General features: G+C 39.0%; 3 protein-coding genes and 1 non-coding gene across 4 annotated transcripts in view; 3 read left to right on the top strand and 1 right to left on the bottom strand.

The window, feature by feature from the left end:
- Positions 1 to 4,931, bottom strand: part of LOC100704195 (F-box/WD repeat-containing protein 7) — a 51,183-nt gene extending 46,252 nt beyond the window's left edge. Inside the window, exon 1 of the mRNA XM_019363308.1 lies at positions 4,673 to 4,931. The gene's annotated coding sequence lies outside the window, so the exon portion shown is untranslated. The remainder of the gene's footprint in view (positions 1 to 4,672) is intronic.
- A 1,253-nt stretch (positions 4,932 to 6,184) lies between these two features.
- Positions 6,185 to 6,256, top strand: trnap-ugg (transfer RNA proline (anticodon UGG)). Its single transcript has one exon. It is a non-coding gene; the product is annotated as a tRNA-Pro (tRNA).
- A 2,182-nt stretch (positions 6,257 to 8,438) lies between these two features.
- On the top strand, positions 8,439 to 11,571 carry LOC102078005 (tripartite motif-containing protein 16). The gene is made up of 3 exons (XM_025904973.1): positions 8,439 to 8,450; positions 9,243 to 9,262; positions 10,080 to 11,571. Exons 1-3 carry the CDS (start codon positions 8,439 to 8,441, stop codon positions 10,711 to 10,713), a joined length of 666 nt encoding a protein of 221 aa, XP_025760758.1. The 3' UTR covers positions 10,714 to 11,571.
- An 844-nt stretch (positions 11,572 to 12,415) lies between these two features.
- LOC102081543 (tripartite motif-containing protein 16-like) lies at positions 12,416 to 15,923 on the top strand. The gene has a single exon (XM_019363433.2). The coding sequence runs from the start codon at positions 13,731 to 13,733 to the stop codon at positions 15,405 to 15,407; it is 1,677 nt and encodes a 558-aa protein (XP_019218978.1). The 5' UTR covers positions 12,416 to 13,730; the 3' UTR covers positions 15,408 to 15,923.
- Positions 15,924 to 16,475: the final 552 nt, after the last annotated feature.

Below are 16,475 nucleotides of genomic sequence, written 5' to 3'. Positions count from 1 at the left end.
AACAGGGATCAAAACATCAACATCATCATCAGCAAAAACAGCAGCACAAACTTCCACTCCCGTTTATGATCGCATAAACCACACCAAATCACCGCACCACATTCTCCTACACTATTCCATCCCTCCTTGTACCATCCATCTAAATTTAAATAAACTCCACCTCTTATAATTTAATCCCTGGATGCCAGCCTCTCCTTCTGACTGAGGATAACTATTGTAGCAAAATCCAGCATTGAACTGAATAACACCATTCTGTACAAGAAGAGTTGTGTAAGAGCCAATTAGCACGTGTGCAGAGGTACAGAAATACCTCAAATCAGTAGGTACAAGTGTTTGGGGGGGTGTGTTTCAACAAAAACAATAAGCAATGCACTAAACCGCCATGGCCTGTATGCACACTTAACACACAAGACTCCACTGCTGAAGAAAAAGCATGTTTAAAGTTTGCTGAACAACATTTAGAGAAGTCTGCGAAATATTAGGAGAATATAAGTCTGTCAGATGAGACCACTTTGTATAACTGAACTCTGGATGCCATAGCGCACTCCACATGTCATAAGACATTGGATGTCACCTGAAAAACACCACACCAACAGTGAAGTTTGGAGGTGGGAATATCGTGGTGTGGATCTGTTTTGCAGCATATGAAGGAAGACTGAATTACAAAATGTACCAAGATATTTTTTATTAAAATCAAAAAACAATGATCCCAAACACACACTGAGAGAAATAAAATAAAGCTGCTAGAATGGCCCAATCACCTGACCTGAATCAACTGAAAACCTAAGGAAAGAACTAAAGGTCAGAGTTCACAGAAGGGGCCCATAGAACCTTTGAAGTCTGTGTGGAAGAATGGGCCAAAATCACACCTGAGCTGAGATGAAGCAAAGGCTTTTCTGCCAAGTATTAAATACATTTCAGTAGGTGTGTTCAAAACATTTTCCCTGTGTGATTGTTCGTCATTACATAAACTTTATGGAGATCCATGGTTTGATTTCTTTGCATGTTTGGATTAGATGGGTTGTTACAGACATCTGATGAGATTTCATGTCAGTAGCACCTTTAGAAATAAATTTAATTAGAAAAATTGGTGACATGTTTAATACTTATTCTAGCAGCTGTATATTCTAACTATTTTTAGAAAATATGTGGACAGAGTGGAACTACAGGCTTTCAGGTAGAAGAGGGAGGCGTTATCAGGGTCTGTGAAAGAACAACAGCTTGTTTCAATTTTGAGCCATCTTTTAATATAGAAGAGTGGATTCAAAAACACTAGTGAACACAATTTTTAGGCTGTAAATGTTAATCAATTTCAAAGTAATGGACAAAATAGAAGTTAAATCACTATAAGTACAATCTTGAAAGGTCATTATGCAAGAGACAGGTTAAATAAATCAACTGCTGCAACTACAGAAACCATCAACACAGTAAATAAAGATTCAGTTGACCACTATTTATATAGTGCCAAATAACTACAAGAGTTGACTCAAAGCACTATGGTGTAAGGTAAAGATCGTACAATAATACAGAGAAAACAGAAATCCTCAATCAGATGACCCCTTATGAGCAAGCACTTTGACAGCAGCGGGATGGAAAAAATCCCTTTTAACAGGAAGAAACTCCAGCAGGCTCAGGGAGGGGCGGCCATCTGTAGCAACTGGTTGGGGTGCGGGGAGTAAGACAGGGCAAAGACACGCAGTGGAAGAGAGTCAAAGATTAATAAAACTAATGATTAAATGCAGAGAGGTGTAAAAGATGTGTTAAAACAGGTGACTGAAGAAGAAACAGTGCGTCATAGAAGCCCCAGCTTCAGGCCTTCACAACTAAGGGAGGATTCAGGGTTACACAGTCCAGCCTTAACTGTATGCTATGCCATATCCTCCTGCACTGAGGGCAGCTGTGGATTCCCTTCCTGTCCTCTTCATCCCAGAAACTTTTAATATAGTTCATGCAGTAGCTGTGTCCACAGGCTGTAGTCACCGGATCCTTCAGTAGAGCCAAACAGATGGAACAAGAGAAGGTTTCTCGATCCAGCTGAACTCCTTTCTGTGCCATTTCTCCTCTCAGTGTCAGTGACTGTGGGAGTTTCTCTCAGATCCAAGAGAAATAATTTGTAATATGTGTACAGACTGGAGCTGCTATGCTTCAAGTAAAAGGGGGAGTTTTGTTAAAGGAGTGGTTTGAAGCATACACTGCATATTTAACCCATGTTATATAAGAGAGCACCTTTAAAATGCTGGTCAGCACAGTACGTACAGTATGAAAATTCTAATGAAATATGAGTGAAATCAGTCACATGTGCTTTTAACAGCTGACATTTAATGGCACCAATGACAACAATCACCCCCACAACAACACCCAAAGCCAAAATACATTGATTACTGTAGCTAAAGAAGATATTTAAAACTTTTAAACAACTGCTGCAACGAATCCAACCACTAAAACTACACCAACACTTGTGACAAAAGAATGGCAGCCACTTACATGAAGCACCTGCTACAAACAACAGCAGCTCCAGCGATCAGACAAACCAACATCAAGCATCAAGTCAGTCTGGCTAACTTCACAACTTCTGAGCCAATTAGTGAACCTACAGAGCCACTTACAAAGCACATGGCACTCTGCAATCAATTTGTGTAATTTCACCAACACCAGCAATCAAATTCAGATACTACAACAAAATCCCAGAATTATTCAAGACCTTTTCTGCTAAATACCAAAAACAAATTTCTTTCCATGTTGCAGAAACACTTATTCGAACATCTATAAGTAAATAAAATTTAACATTTAAAGCACATTTAATCCCAAAGAAAGTCCAAAACAGAGTGCTGTGATGCACGCTCAATCATCCAGGTGAGGAAATCCCAAAAAGTTGGTTCTGTTCATCTGGACGTAGCATTTCATCACTCATCCAGGTGACTTCTTCAGTCTCTGCTGACTCCAGGTTTCCCCTGGAAACATTATACACAGTACATCTGCACAATAACTGAAGCTAGCACCACTGAATGAACAATATGCTGCGAGGTCATTAATATGCAAACTGTCATGACCATTGATCCTTATGAAACAGAGTAGTTCTCAGATTCCTTCTACACATATTCTCACTACTGGCATACAATGACAATAGCAGACTGTCCTCCAGAGCTCATAAGCTGCCAGATTCCAGGCAAATTGAAAAAAACAAAATAAAGTTGATGCTGGTCTGAATTTGATCATGAGATTTTTGACTAAGGGTACAGTTCATTACTGTAGCACAGTGTAAATCTATCAAGGGACTATGATTTTCTCAAGATCTGCTGGATTAGTCTGGAGATTGTTCAGAGTTGGAAAAGTTGAAAAATTGTTTTGTCAAGGACTATCGAAAGACTCTCACACAGGACTCCAAACAGCCGAGTACATCACCATCAAGTGTCAAATGTTGCACTGAATCCCAAAAAAACTAACAACAATCACCAAAAACAGCTTTCATTTTCTTTTTTAAAAGCGCATACTCAGTACTGTGAAATGGTCTGAAGGCTGACTGAAAGGTTGTTCGCTTTTCATAGAACTTCAGCCTGATATAAGCCAGTGGTTACCAAGAACGGTTCATTCTTGCTCTAAGCCAAGAGTTCAATGTCTCAACAGTTCGAGGTCTTCTTTATTGTAGTTTTATTTTTGTTTTAAAATGCACCAAATGTTTTCAGTGGACAAAAGATGTGGACTACGGGGGGGCAGTTTTCACACCAGCAGTCTTTTGCTATGATGAATGGCATTTTCATAGTGAAAAAAAAAAAGCAAGACCTTCCCCGAAAACATGTCAGATATGTCTGTGTACACCAAGTGCCCATTTTAACTGATTCAACATAAATACAGGCTTTTCTCTTTTCTCTGTTATTGCTGAGAATTTGACTAGCGTTTGAGTAAATAAAACCTCCAATTTTTTTCAGGATAATTTTCCTTCATGCAATGACTAATTGACCTGTAATCTGTCAAACATCAGTCATTTAGAGGCAGACAGAACACCTCAATTAGTTTTAGGCTAACTGACTTTTATACATCCTTCTTTTATCCAGGTAAAAAGGTAAAAGTAAAAAGTCTTATTCAAATTTTTTTTTTTTAAATCTATTTTTTCCAGTAAGACCTGGCCAAGAGTGCAGCAGAAATCGGAACAAATATAACACAACAGTTTTCTAAAGACAAATTAAGTGGCCGGACTGGATTGAGTTTAATGCAGAACTTATAGTAGGCAGAAAAGAGCCATAAAGACGCTTAAAAACCCAGGTACCACCATAAATAACTATAAGACACTTAAAACAACAACAACAACGCGCGCGCGCGCACACACACAGACACGTAATCACTTTTTCCTGGCCATGTATTTGACACAAGCCGTCCACACAGACAGATGTGCTCACCTACCCTACCAAACCTAACCAATCCCAGAGCCTACAAGAAAACCCGAACATTACCGTTCATACTTGTATAATGAGACTCAAATCCTGCCTGCAACAAGTGTGTGTTTTGATAACTACCCACATGATGTCGTACTTCAAACTGCCTGCAGCTAAAAAATATCGGGTATCTCTATAGTAAATATCGATATCTCCGTCATTTTTACAACCACTGATGTATTTCCCACTCACTAAAACATCAATAAGACTATGTTAAAAGCTTTAAACCGAGACGGACTTACGTTTTGAGCTCTCCTCTTGCTCCTCGGACTTTAAATTTTAAAAACCGGCATTTTCTTCTTTGTTTATTCTTCACAGCAGCTTCAGCGTTTCAGCTCCAAACAAACACCTCGGCTCTGCAGATGTCTCCAGAGCGTTAAAATCACACACTTTCTGCTTCTAAAAACCCTCAAACCTCAGAGAAACTAAACTTTATCCCTTTCTCTTCTCTCTTGTCTCTCTTTTACACATGGAGCTTTGTTTGGCGCGGTTTAATGACGTCAGGCGCCTGAATTACATAACGCTCCGCCATTGTCCAATCAAACGCCTCACAGCTTCCTCTTTGTGTGCTGACGTCTCGTTGTGAAAATCAGTTGTTTAGTTTACTGTGGAAAAACTAAATATCTGCAAACCTGCAGCTCTCAACTATTATAATAATGGTGGCATAACTTTTTTCGAATTACATTTAGTTATCTAATAATGCACTAATACTAAATACTCTTATACCAAAGCCTGTTTATTTCAACCCACAAATGCATTTTCCTCACAGACGTGGCTCCGTTTAAGGTTTCACAGAGGTGTACACAATGGTGTAAGATTCATTGCCAAGAAGCACTGTTACAAAAAATAAATGACCAAACACAAATGTCCTTACTTTTTGTGCTAAAATCCAGATTTTATAATATATAAGACTGATATCAGGGCCAGAGCAGATGGACTAGACGCCAAGCAACTTTGATGGGGTGAAATTAGACTGAGCTCACTTTATTTCATTACAAAAAAAGAAGAAAAACAAAGAGGATGATTAATGCTGCCACCTTTACAGCCTGCACAATAAATTCAAGCATAAAGAACCTATCTGAAACCACAACATGAACCTGTAATAACCAGACATGCACAGTACGCTCACTGCAAATTTGTTTTGGATGTCTCAAGTGAGAATTGGGATAACACATTTTTTTGTTTAGTTTTTTAACATACGGATTTTAATATTTGCTGCATGTGTGACAATGTTCATGTAAAGTTTCCTTCAGATTGGCCCACCATAACTGGTGGATTTGAGATTTACGTATTATATACATATATACAAAGATGGAGGGTAAGGACCTTGTGTAATACAGCTAACTTGTAACATGTATGAGTACAAGGTAGGAAGCGAAGGCTGGGAGACTCTGTGATACAACCTGTACCACTAATCTTAACCTGATTTACAAAGAGGAACTTTCTAGTTATAATATTTTAGAATATTCTATATTACAGCCTGCAAATCTAAATCGACACTGATGTTCTTCATTCTTGTATGTGACTGCATCTCCAACCCCTCTCTCTCTCCACTCCACCTCCCAGTAACAACGTCCAGTCAGAATCTCTCCACACAGGACCTGCCAACATAAAGCAGTGGAGGACGGTGATTTCATTATTACTGTATATGTGAAAGATTAGCTGCCAAACAGCACAGTTTACAACAAATGAAAACCAGTCAGCATAGTGCCAAAATTACCGAATATGTGTGAGCTCTACCGGTGATCACGTGTGGCTCGTTGGTCTAGGGGTATGATTCTCGCTTTGGGTGCGAGAGGTCCCGGGTTCAAATCCCGGACGAGCCCGAATTGTTTTCGGATGCTTTAGCTACACCATATCTCATCGCTATGGATGAAAATGTCTAATTTCAACTTAGGAACCCTTCAACATTTATATCATATTTAAGTTAGGCTTTTGCAAAATTAACTTGTATAACTCAAGCATTAATTAATTAATAGAAATGATGTACTCAAAAAAAATCATTCAGTCATTAATTGACTAATAAGACTTTCATTGGTGCGGCAGAAAGAAGATAAAGAGGTCATGATACAAATAAGTGACGCAGATTTAAAACACACTTTAACTGTACACTTTAACTATACAACAAAAGTTCAAACTCTTCTGATAATGCGAGGACGTTGCTGTGACTTATAAAGTGTCTGCTTATTTTTATCTGTTCTCTAAAAAGCATCAATAACATTAGCTTAAACCCCTTGAAATTAATAGCTAACTTGAACCTTCTGATCCACTAGTCTGCTGGTATATTGCGAGTCGCCAGCTGAGAAGCTGATGAACTTTATTATTTTAGTTTGTTAAAGATTTCTCTTCCTATTCTGATCGAATTGGGCTTCAGTGTTTTATTACAGCTCTAGATCCAGGTGACAGCAAATCAAAATGATGTTACCTGTGAGTGTCCAGCTGCAGCCTGTGTTCAGTTTAAATATTGTTATACACCGATATGGATCAGTTTTTTTCACTGTGACATTTAACAAGGATTGAGAGAGGAGGACAGAGAGGGAGAGAGCAAAGAGAAACAGGTAAGAGTGGACATGTGGTCAAATTCACCAGAAATGATAAAGCTGTAGATTCTGTTAACCCACATTCAGTGATGATGATTTGACATAACTTAGCCGTGTGTTGTCCTGTTATCAATCACGAATCCCAACCTGCTCTTGTAATAATTATTATGAGAGTATATTTTTGTCATTTACCAGCTAATACAATTCTAGTTTAGTGAGGAAGATGAAGAGAGAGAGGTTGTACAAGAACAGGAAGAACGAGGGAGAAGATAGTGAAGTTAGCTGGAAAAACTACAATTATTCTTCACAAAGTAATTTTTCATGTTTGCTTCGTGTACAGGTTGGTGGAGTGGCAGGGTGATGCTACTTTAAGTGCTTGACGATTTGATGGACTGCCTCTGTCAACTTATGCTTTTTGACACAAAGAGTTCTTTAACTTCTTGAATTGAGGTTTGCAAATGTGAGAAGGGTTGATTACATTTGCAAACAGTATTGTAAATAACCCTAAATACTTTTATTTAGTTCCTTGCACTTCATTTTGGCACTTATCGCTGTTTTTTATTACCAGCTTCCTGTTTGAGTTTAGAAGCTTTTATTTTGCAGGGACAATTTCCTGTGAAACGCAGTTTTAGTGGCAGTCGCGTGAGTTTGAAGTGTGACGGTGTAACGGAGCCCTTGGAGATTTCTTTTGTCATTAGCAGCCCCCTTAATACAGGCACAAGGTATGTTCATGACGTAGATAAGGACATGTTTATATGTTTTGTGTGACAGAGACTACAGTTAAATTTTATGTTGAAGCTTACTTTATGTTGTAAGGTTTATGATTGTTAAGAGTGTGGATTTTTAACTTACACGCTGTTTCTATGTATACATCCCCCAGTTCTTATGGTGAGGTTGATGGTTTACTGCCTTTAAGCCTTCAAAACTTCATCAGTAAAGTGTCATCCTTCATTCGTTGGTTCGCTACAAGTATATTCCATATTAATTACGCCCCCCGCCCCCCATCCCCCGGAAGCTGATCATGCAAATGATCAGCTTCCGTTAGTTTGCTCCGTTTCGAGCCTGTTGGTAAGTTGTGGAGGAGAAGTCCTCGCTCTTTTTTTTTCATTTGAACCTATAACATTATAAAAGCATTTTTTAAAAATAACTGACCTGTTTGTGATGTGTTCCTTGGCGTGTGCTAAGGAGATTGTTGTGCATGTTCACATTGTTTTCTTTTTTCTTTTGCTGACGTGTAAGTTTAATCTGTTCAAACAAACGGTTACGAAAGTAACCAGTGCAGCTCTGCAGAGACCTCAGCAGCTCTTTCCAGGCGTCACTCAAATTATTTCTAGTGTACAGGGGAGGTCAAGTCAGGACAGACACGGTGACAGTTCATGTGTACCTTACATACTTAATAGGAAATCTACTTAGGAAATCATAACATTTGATCAGAAATAATTAAAGAAGAAGGAAAAAAGGGTTGGGAATGGTTTTCAAGGTGACGTGCATCCCTGTGCTCTCATGCAGTTGTATTATTTTTAAAAGCATAATTTAATGGCTATTTTGTGAAGGTGTTGAAAAAAGTAAGCAAATCCTTAAAAACTGACATTGTCCAAACATTTTAGCATCAAAGCACTAAAATTGAAAGCACTGAAGCAAAATCATACACAACACATTACTTGTATATTGAATTTTATATCACCCTGATGCTGCATCAGATTTTATTTCCTTAATGCTGAGTGAATTTATAAGAAGCGCTGTGATTTTAAAAGTGTGACCTAGAGCCATCTGGTGGACCTTGAAGGTACTGGAGATGGGATCTACAAGAAGTCACCACAAGAGAAATTTAAAAATATATTTTAAGTGTTAGTTTAGTTAAAATTGACATTAAATATTACTCTACTACTACTACTACTACTACTACTAATAATAATAATAATATAAAATTAACTAGAATAAAAATAAATAAGTTCCATGTTTCCAACAAATTAAATTCTTATCTTGATGCATGCTCAATCATCCAGGTAAGTAAATCCCAAAAAGTCGATTCTGTTCATCTGGACGTAGCGTTTTCAGAGTGCTACAAAATTCTTGTTAAACACTTTTTTTTTTTTTTGCATGAACAAACAGATCTTAGGGTCCCAAAGTTCTAATCTTTCTCACTTGTATGTCTAGCTTAGTTTGCAATGTAGCGTTGTCTTCCCTGTCATTACATAGTGGTACCTTCTTCATTCATAATGTTCAATAAAAATTTGATGTTGACTGACTGTTGCTTGTGTTCTCTTGTTAGGATATACAGGTTAAAGATGGGTGAAACCAACATGTGGTCATGTTTCTGAGCTGATGGGCATCATTCACTGCAGAAATGCATGTTTAGACCAGAGATCAAACTAGTTTCACCAAAACAAAAGAAACTCACACAGTCACTGACACTGACAGGAAAAATGGCACATAAAAAAGTTCAGCTGGACCAAGAAATCTTCTCTTGTTCCATCTGTTTGGATCTACTGAAGGATCCGGTGACTACAACCTGTGGACACAGCTACTGCATGAACTGTATTAAAAGTTTCTGGGATGGAGAGGACAGGAAGAAAATCTGGAGCTGTCCTCAGTGCAGGAAGACTTTCACACCGAGGCCTGTCCTGGAGAAAAACGTCATGTTAGCAGCTTTAGTGGAGCAGCTGAAGAAGACTGGACTCCAAGCTGCTCCAGCTGATCACTGCTATGCTGGACCTGAAGATGTGGCCTGTGATGTCTGCACTGGGAGGAAGCTGAAAGCCATCAAGTCCTGTTTAGTCTGTCCAGCCTCTTACTGTGAGAAACACCTCCAACCTCACTATGATGCAGCTCCATTAAAGAAACACAAGCTGGTGGCCCCCTCCAAGAAGCTCCAGGAGAACATCTGCTCTCGTCATGATGAGGTGATGAAGATTTTCTGTCGTACTGATCAGCAGAGTATCTGTTATCTCTGCACAGTGGATGAACATAAAGGCCATGAAACAGTACCAGCACTCAGTGAGTCTACACACTCATCCAGCATCAATATTCGTCCTCTGAGGTACTTTGAGGATGTGACAGCAGCTGTGTCAGAGACCAGAGATAAACTACAGGACATTCTGAGAGAGGAATGGACAAACATCTCACTGACAGTCACTGAAGTGGATGTTTTACTGTCACCACCAGAGCCAAAGACCAGAGCTGAATTCTTAAAATATTCATGTGAAATCACACTGGATCCAAACACAGCACACAGACATCTGTTATTATCTGAGGGGAACAGAAAAGTAACATTTATGAAACAACTACAGTCTTATTCTGATCATCCAGACAGATTCACTGGATGTCATCAGGTCCTGAGTAGAGAGAGTCTGACTGGACGTTGTTACTGGGAGGTGGAGTGGAGAGGGAGAGGAGTTGATGTAGCAGTCGCATACAAGAATATTAGAAGAGCAGGGAGCTTAGATGGATTTGGTTTTGGATTCAATGACAAATCTTGGTCATTACGTTGTTACACATACAGTTATATCTTTTGGTACAACAAGAAGCGAACTGACCTCTCAGGTCCTCGGTCCTCCAGAGTAGGAGTGTACCTGGATCACAGAGCAGGTATTCTGTCTTTCTACAGCGTCTCTGAAACCATGACTCTCCTCCACAGAGTCCAGACCACATTCACTCAGCCGCTCTATGCTGGACTTCGGCTTTTTGAGAGTTTTTTTGGTGAATCTAATAGAGACACTGCAGAGTTAATTGAGCTAAACTAGACAGACGTCTTTGCGGGTTGGTTAAAATTTATGTAATAGTTTCCAGTTTCTTTGGTCTCCATCTTTGTTGCTGACAGCTCATTGTTGTCCTGTTTCTTCTCAGCACAGACATCGCCTGTCAGTCACATTTATCAGTGATACTCTGACATCTCATCATTTGTTGTCTAGTTAATGATCGACTATGTTAGGATCGCGCTCCTTGTCGTGCTTGTTTTGCCATGGAGGCTCTGACTACTCTCCACATGAAAATTTAAACTTCTGTATGCTCGGATTATTTCAGGAACATTTGTGTTGGTGTGACTGATGTTTCTCCTCCACCATATCGGCCTCAATAGAGAAACCAGTAAGCCTTCATTTTCAAACAGATTTTGTAAAGCGACACATCTATAATTACATTTACATTTATTTGTTTACGCTTTCAAATTGATGTAAACTGGTAATTGTCATCATCATGAATCAGGACTGTCCACAGCTTATATTCTGAGACAAGCGCTGAATATGTTCAAAAATTCACTGAAAAATAACTTTATAGACTTTTAATGATTTCATGTTCAACAATCTGAAGATACATGAATACAATTTCAGAAGTTCTTTACATACTGTGTGTTTAACATATAAGAAAACAAAAGCATTTTGGAGCAAATAAGTTATGTGACAAACAGCCAAGTTTGACAAGTGAAATTCTAGTGTGTTATTAGCCTCTTATTTAAACACTAATTAGTACATATTTGTCTAACAAGAGGTTTAGGAAAGATTCAGACTTTTCTTTTTACAATATTCAACAGGAGAAAAAACTTGTACAAAAATAAAGTCCAACCCCCCAAAACAACAAAATAATACAATAAAAATACAAATGCATTTGGTGTGATCGTTTTATTTTCATTGGATTAAACAGTAACAAAGATTAAAATTCATCATCTGATCGATTTTGTTGAACGATGTGGCTCCAAACTTCCTGTAGTCAGACTGCTAACAAAAACAGCTTGACACTTTAATCAAATATTTGCAAAAGTGAAAGGCTTTTCATACTGTATATTGATTAAAAGCAGCATGATTGTAACTAACAAAAAAGCATGTTTATGGCAGTAGTTTCTTATTTTGCAACAAATATGTTAATACTTGGAACAAGATACAGCACCTTTTCTTGTTTTTGTACTCCTGAGCTTCCTTTAGTCCTCACTGTGCTGTCCATTCAATTCAATTCAGTTTCATTTATATTGTGCCAAATAGGAAAAGACAAAAAACAAAAAAACCCCAGTCTCCTCAAGGTGCTTTTTATATTGTAAAGTAACAAAACTACAATAACACAGAGAAATCAGGGAAAACTCCAACAATCATATGACCCCCTATGAGCAAGCACTTTGGCGACAGTGGGAAGGAAAAACTCCCTTTTAACAGGAAGAAACCTCCGGCAGAACCAGGCTCAGGGAGGGGCGGGGCCATCTGCTGCAACTGATTGGGGTGAGAGAAAGAAGACAGGATAAAGACATGCTGTGGAAGAGAGACAGAGATCAATAAGAGATATGATTCGATGCAGAGAGGTCTATTAACACATAGTGAGTGAGAAAGGTGACTGGAAAGGAAAAACTCAATGCATCATGGGAATCCCCGGCAGCCTACGTCTATTGCAGCATAACTAAGGGAGGATTCAGGGTCACCTGGTCCAGCCCTAACTATATGCTTTAGCAAAAAGGAAAGTTTTAAGCCTAATCTTGAAAGTAGAGATAGTGTCTGTCTCCCGAATCCAAACTGGAAGCTGGTTCCACAGAAGAGGGGCCTGAAAACTGAAGGCTCTCCCTCCCATTCTACTTTTAAATACTCTAGTTCTGCTGTTAAAGAAGTGTGAAAATAACTAAATCCCAAACTCACAATATGGTAGAGAGTAAAAGGTCATGAAAGGTTTTATACTGAGAAATTCACAGGAATATATGCTGACACTAAGCAAGACTGAGCAGACACCAGTAAATGACAAATCTAAAACACACTGAGAATGAATTCAGCATTAAACACAGCAGGGAGGAACAATACACATATCAAAGGTGGAAGCAAGCAAAGCTCAAAGCAAGGCACAAAAGTAAAAGTAAAACATAATTAAATAACTAAAACAGAGACATGAAACATGAAAATCAATAGGAAACATTAATGACCTAATTCAGGAAGAAACACAGAAAGGCAAGACAGAGAGAGTGATGGGGAAACAAACAGAAACCTCAAAGTAAGAAGTGAATTTAGTTGAACGCTAGAACAGAAAATCACTATAATAGCCATTCAAATTCATTGAACTACAAACTGTAACTAGAACTCAAACACAACAAGGATTTAAATTCAAGATACTGGAATGACAATGAAATCAAAACAGGAATCAGAAATATATCTGAACAATAATCAGAAACTAAAAACACTGCAACTCAGTTTAAAACCAGGGATCATGACAAAGTGTCCAATGAGGTGAGGTTTTTGTTTCTCCGTTTCACTGCCTCACTGATTATTAGTAATATAATAAAAATTTCATATGTACTATTTTCATAAAGGAAATCTCTGGTCTTGATTTATATTTATTACTTATATGTTTATCGATGTTTGAATTATTTCATAATTTGCGTGACTGTTAATCTACATTTTTTGACTTTGAAAATAAACATTTTAAGAAGAAAAATGTCCAAAAATCATTTGAAACACAGCTGATTAGAAAAAAATGAAAAAAGGTTCCCTCTCTAAAGACAGAGACTCCAAGAAGAATTTACCCCCAAAAAACTTTGTTAGGTATGATCTGTACAGAAAAGGGCTCCTATTCCTGGAATCACTCACAACCAGATCACTCCTTCCTCTTCTAAACATAGAAACTACTCTTTGTGCACACATTTCCTCATTCTCTCCTCTTACATATATAGATATATATCTAAAGGCTGACAGGCTCCATTCACTACAGACACACATTAAGTTCAGACCTCAGGCTAGTTTCATTTCTACAAAACAGAAACTGACACCGCCACTGTTACTGTGACTGGCACAGAGAAATGGCAGAAAAAGGAGTTCAGCTGGACCAAGAAACCTTCTCTTGTTCGATCTGTTTGGATCTACTCAAGGATCCGGTGACTACAACTTGTGGACACAGCTACTGCATGAACTGTATCAAAACCCACTTTGATGAAGAGGACAGGAAGGGAATCCACAGCTGCCCTCAGTGCAGGAAGACTTTCACACCGAGGCCTGTCCTGGAGAAAAACGTCATGTTAGCAGCTTTAGTGGAGCAGCTGAAGAAGACTGGACTCCAAGCTGCTCCAGCTGATCACTGCTATGCTGGACCTGAAGATGTGGCCTGTGATGTCTGCACTGGGAGGAAGCTGAAAGCCATCAAGTCCTGTTTAACTTGTCTGGCCTCTTACTGTGAGAAACACCTCCAACCTCACTATGATGCAGCTCCATTAAAGAAACACAAACTTGTTGACCTTTACAAGAAGCTCCAGGAGAACATCTGCTCTCGTCATGAGGAGGTGATGAAGACTTTTTGCCATACTGATCAGAAGAGTATCTGTAATGTCTGCAAAAAGGATGACCATAAAGGCCATGAAACAGTCCCAGCTGCAGCAGAAAGGACTGAGAAGCAGAAGGAGCTCGAGGTGAGACGACTAAACATCCAGCAGAGAATCCAGGAACGAGAGAAAGATGTGAAGCTGCTTCAACAGGAGGTGGAGGCCATCAATAGCTCTGCTGATAAAGCAGTGGAGGACAGTGAGAAGATGTTCACTGAGCTGATCCGTCTCATCCAGAAAAGAAGCTCTGATGTGAAGCAGCAGGTCAGATCCCAGCAGGAAACTGAAGTGAGTCGAGTCAAAGAGCTTCAGGAGAAGCTGGAGCAGGAGATCGCTGAGCTGAAGAGGAAAGACGGCGAGCTGGAGCAGCTCTCACACACAGAGGATCACAACCAGTTTCTACACAACTACCCCTCACTGTCAGCACTCAGTGAGTCTACACACTCATCCAGCATCAATATTCGTCCTCTGAGCTACTTTGAGGATGTGACAGCAGCTGTGTCAGAGACCAGAGATATACTACAGGACATTCTGAGAGAGGAATGGACAAACATCTCACTGACAGTCACTGAAGTGGATGTTTTACTGTCACCACCAGAGCCAAAGACCAGAGCTGGATTCTTAAAATATTCACATGAAATCACACTGGATCCAAACACAGCAAACAAATATCTGCTGTTATCTGAGGGGAACAGAAAAGCAATATATACCAAAGAAGAACAGTCTTATTCTGATCATCCAGACAGATTCACTGGATGGCTTCAGATCCTGAGTAAAGAGAGTCTGAGTGGACGTTGTTACTGGGAGGTGGAGTGGAGAGGAAAAGGAGTTGAAATAGCAGTCACATACAAGAATATCCGAAGAGTAGGAAAATCAGACTTATGTTTTTTTGGATTCAATCAAAAATCGTGGTCACTGAAGTGTTATATAAACAAATATGAATTTTGGTACAACAAAGTCCAAACTGTCCTCTCAGGTCCTCGGTCCTCCAGAGTAGGAGTGTACCTGGATCACAGAGCAGGTATTCTGTCTTTCTACAGCATCTCTGAAACCATGACTCTCCTCCACAGAGTCCAGACCACATTCACTCAGCCGCTCTATGCTGGACTTTGGCTTTGTGAGTCTGATGGCGTCTCTGCTGAGTTCATTAAACTTAAATAGACAGAAGTCATTGACAGAAGTTGATTAAAATGTGTTTTAGTCTACAGTTTTTTTTCTTTGTCATCATTGTTACTGAGCTTGCAGTTGTGCTTTTCTTCTTTGTACATAACATCACCTGTTAGTTAAACTTTATGGGTGCTATTTTGACATCTCATTGTTTGTTGTCTAGTTAATGACTGACTTTATTCAGGTGGCACTTCATCCTGTGTTTGTTTAGCCATGTAGGGAAAACAAGCCTTCCGTGATTTATTCCGTCAGTGTACTCTTCCAATGTGGATGGTAAGTAATGTAAAAACACTGCTGGGACTGTCTTTTCCGCTTTCTTTGGTGATTGATTTGAATTCTTTAGTGCTGATATTACTGTGTTACTTTGCAGCTTTTAGTGGTTTTAACTGTTATCATAACTTTGGCAGACATTCTTACTTGCTGTCACTGATGTTCCAGATTAACTGTCACAAATTAACTGTCAGTCTCATTGCTATGAACAATCAAATATTAAAAACTGTCTCTTGTTTACTTGGTTATAGTCTCATGAACAAGGCGACCACAAAAAATGGCAAAAAAAAAATGCTGTTCACAAGACAGCATACATAGCCTACAACCAGATTAACTTGTGCACATCTGCACGTGTATCTGTCACCACATTGAGTAGAGGCTGAGTGGCTGCACTTACATTTGATGCATTCAAATCGACCAACAAAGATCATGTTCAAAGATACATAAATGTCACATATAAATATTTTAAATGAAGGTCCAGACATTTCTGGGGTAAACCTGCATTTTTGAGCAGACAGAGTGCTATGCTCAGTCTTAGCCTGGCAACACCCTCTTGGTCAACAGAAGACTGAACTGTTGTCCTCAATAGAATTCGTTCTGCAAGCTGGCCATTTTCTATTAATTAGAATCTGTGCATATTCAAGTACAATACACCATGACCATTATACCTGCCTTGCATACAAAAACACCACAGGATGTAATATCCTGCTGTTTGAGATGTTTGTCACAGACTCTTCCAGCTACTCCCACAAATGTTTGTTTAATTAAGCAAGTTAATATGTAAGCTGTATA

This window comes from Oreochromis niloticus, linkage group LG3, assembly GCF_001858045.2.
Source record: "Oreochromis niloticus isolate F11D_XX linkage group LG3, O_niloticus_UMD_NMBU, whole genome shotgun sequence".
Lineage (NCBI taxonomy): Eukaryota > Metazoa > Chordata > Actinopteri > Cichliformes > Cichlidae > Oreochromis > Oreochromis niloticus.
The sequence above is the reverse complement of the archived record's forward strand: the minus strand, read 5'-3'. Positions and strand labels throughout refer to the sequence as shown.

What these genes read in the sequence shown, in the direction of transcription:
- LOC102078005 (XM_025904973.1), top strand. An exon ending in GATATACAGGTTAAAGATGG is followed by an intron (nt 9,263 to 10,079) that starts GTGAAACCAACA and finishes TCTGAGAGAGGA; the next exon opens with ATGGACAAACATCTCACTGA.
- LOC102081543 (XM_019363433.2), top strand. Translation starts at nt 13,731, where the DNA reads ATGGCAGAAAAAGGAGTTCAGCTGGACCAAGAAACCTTCTCTTGTTCG.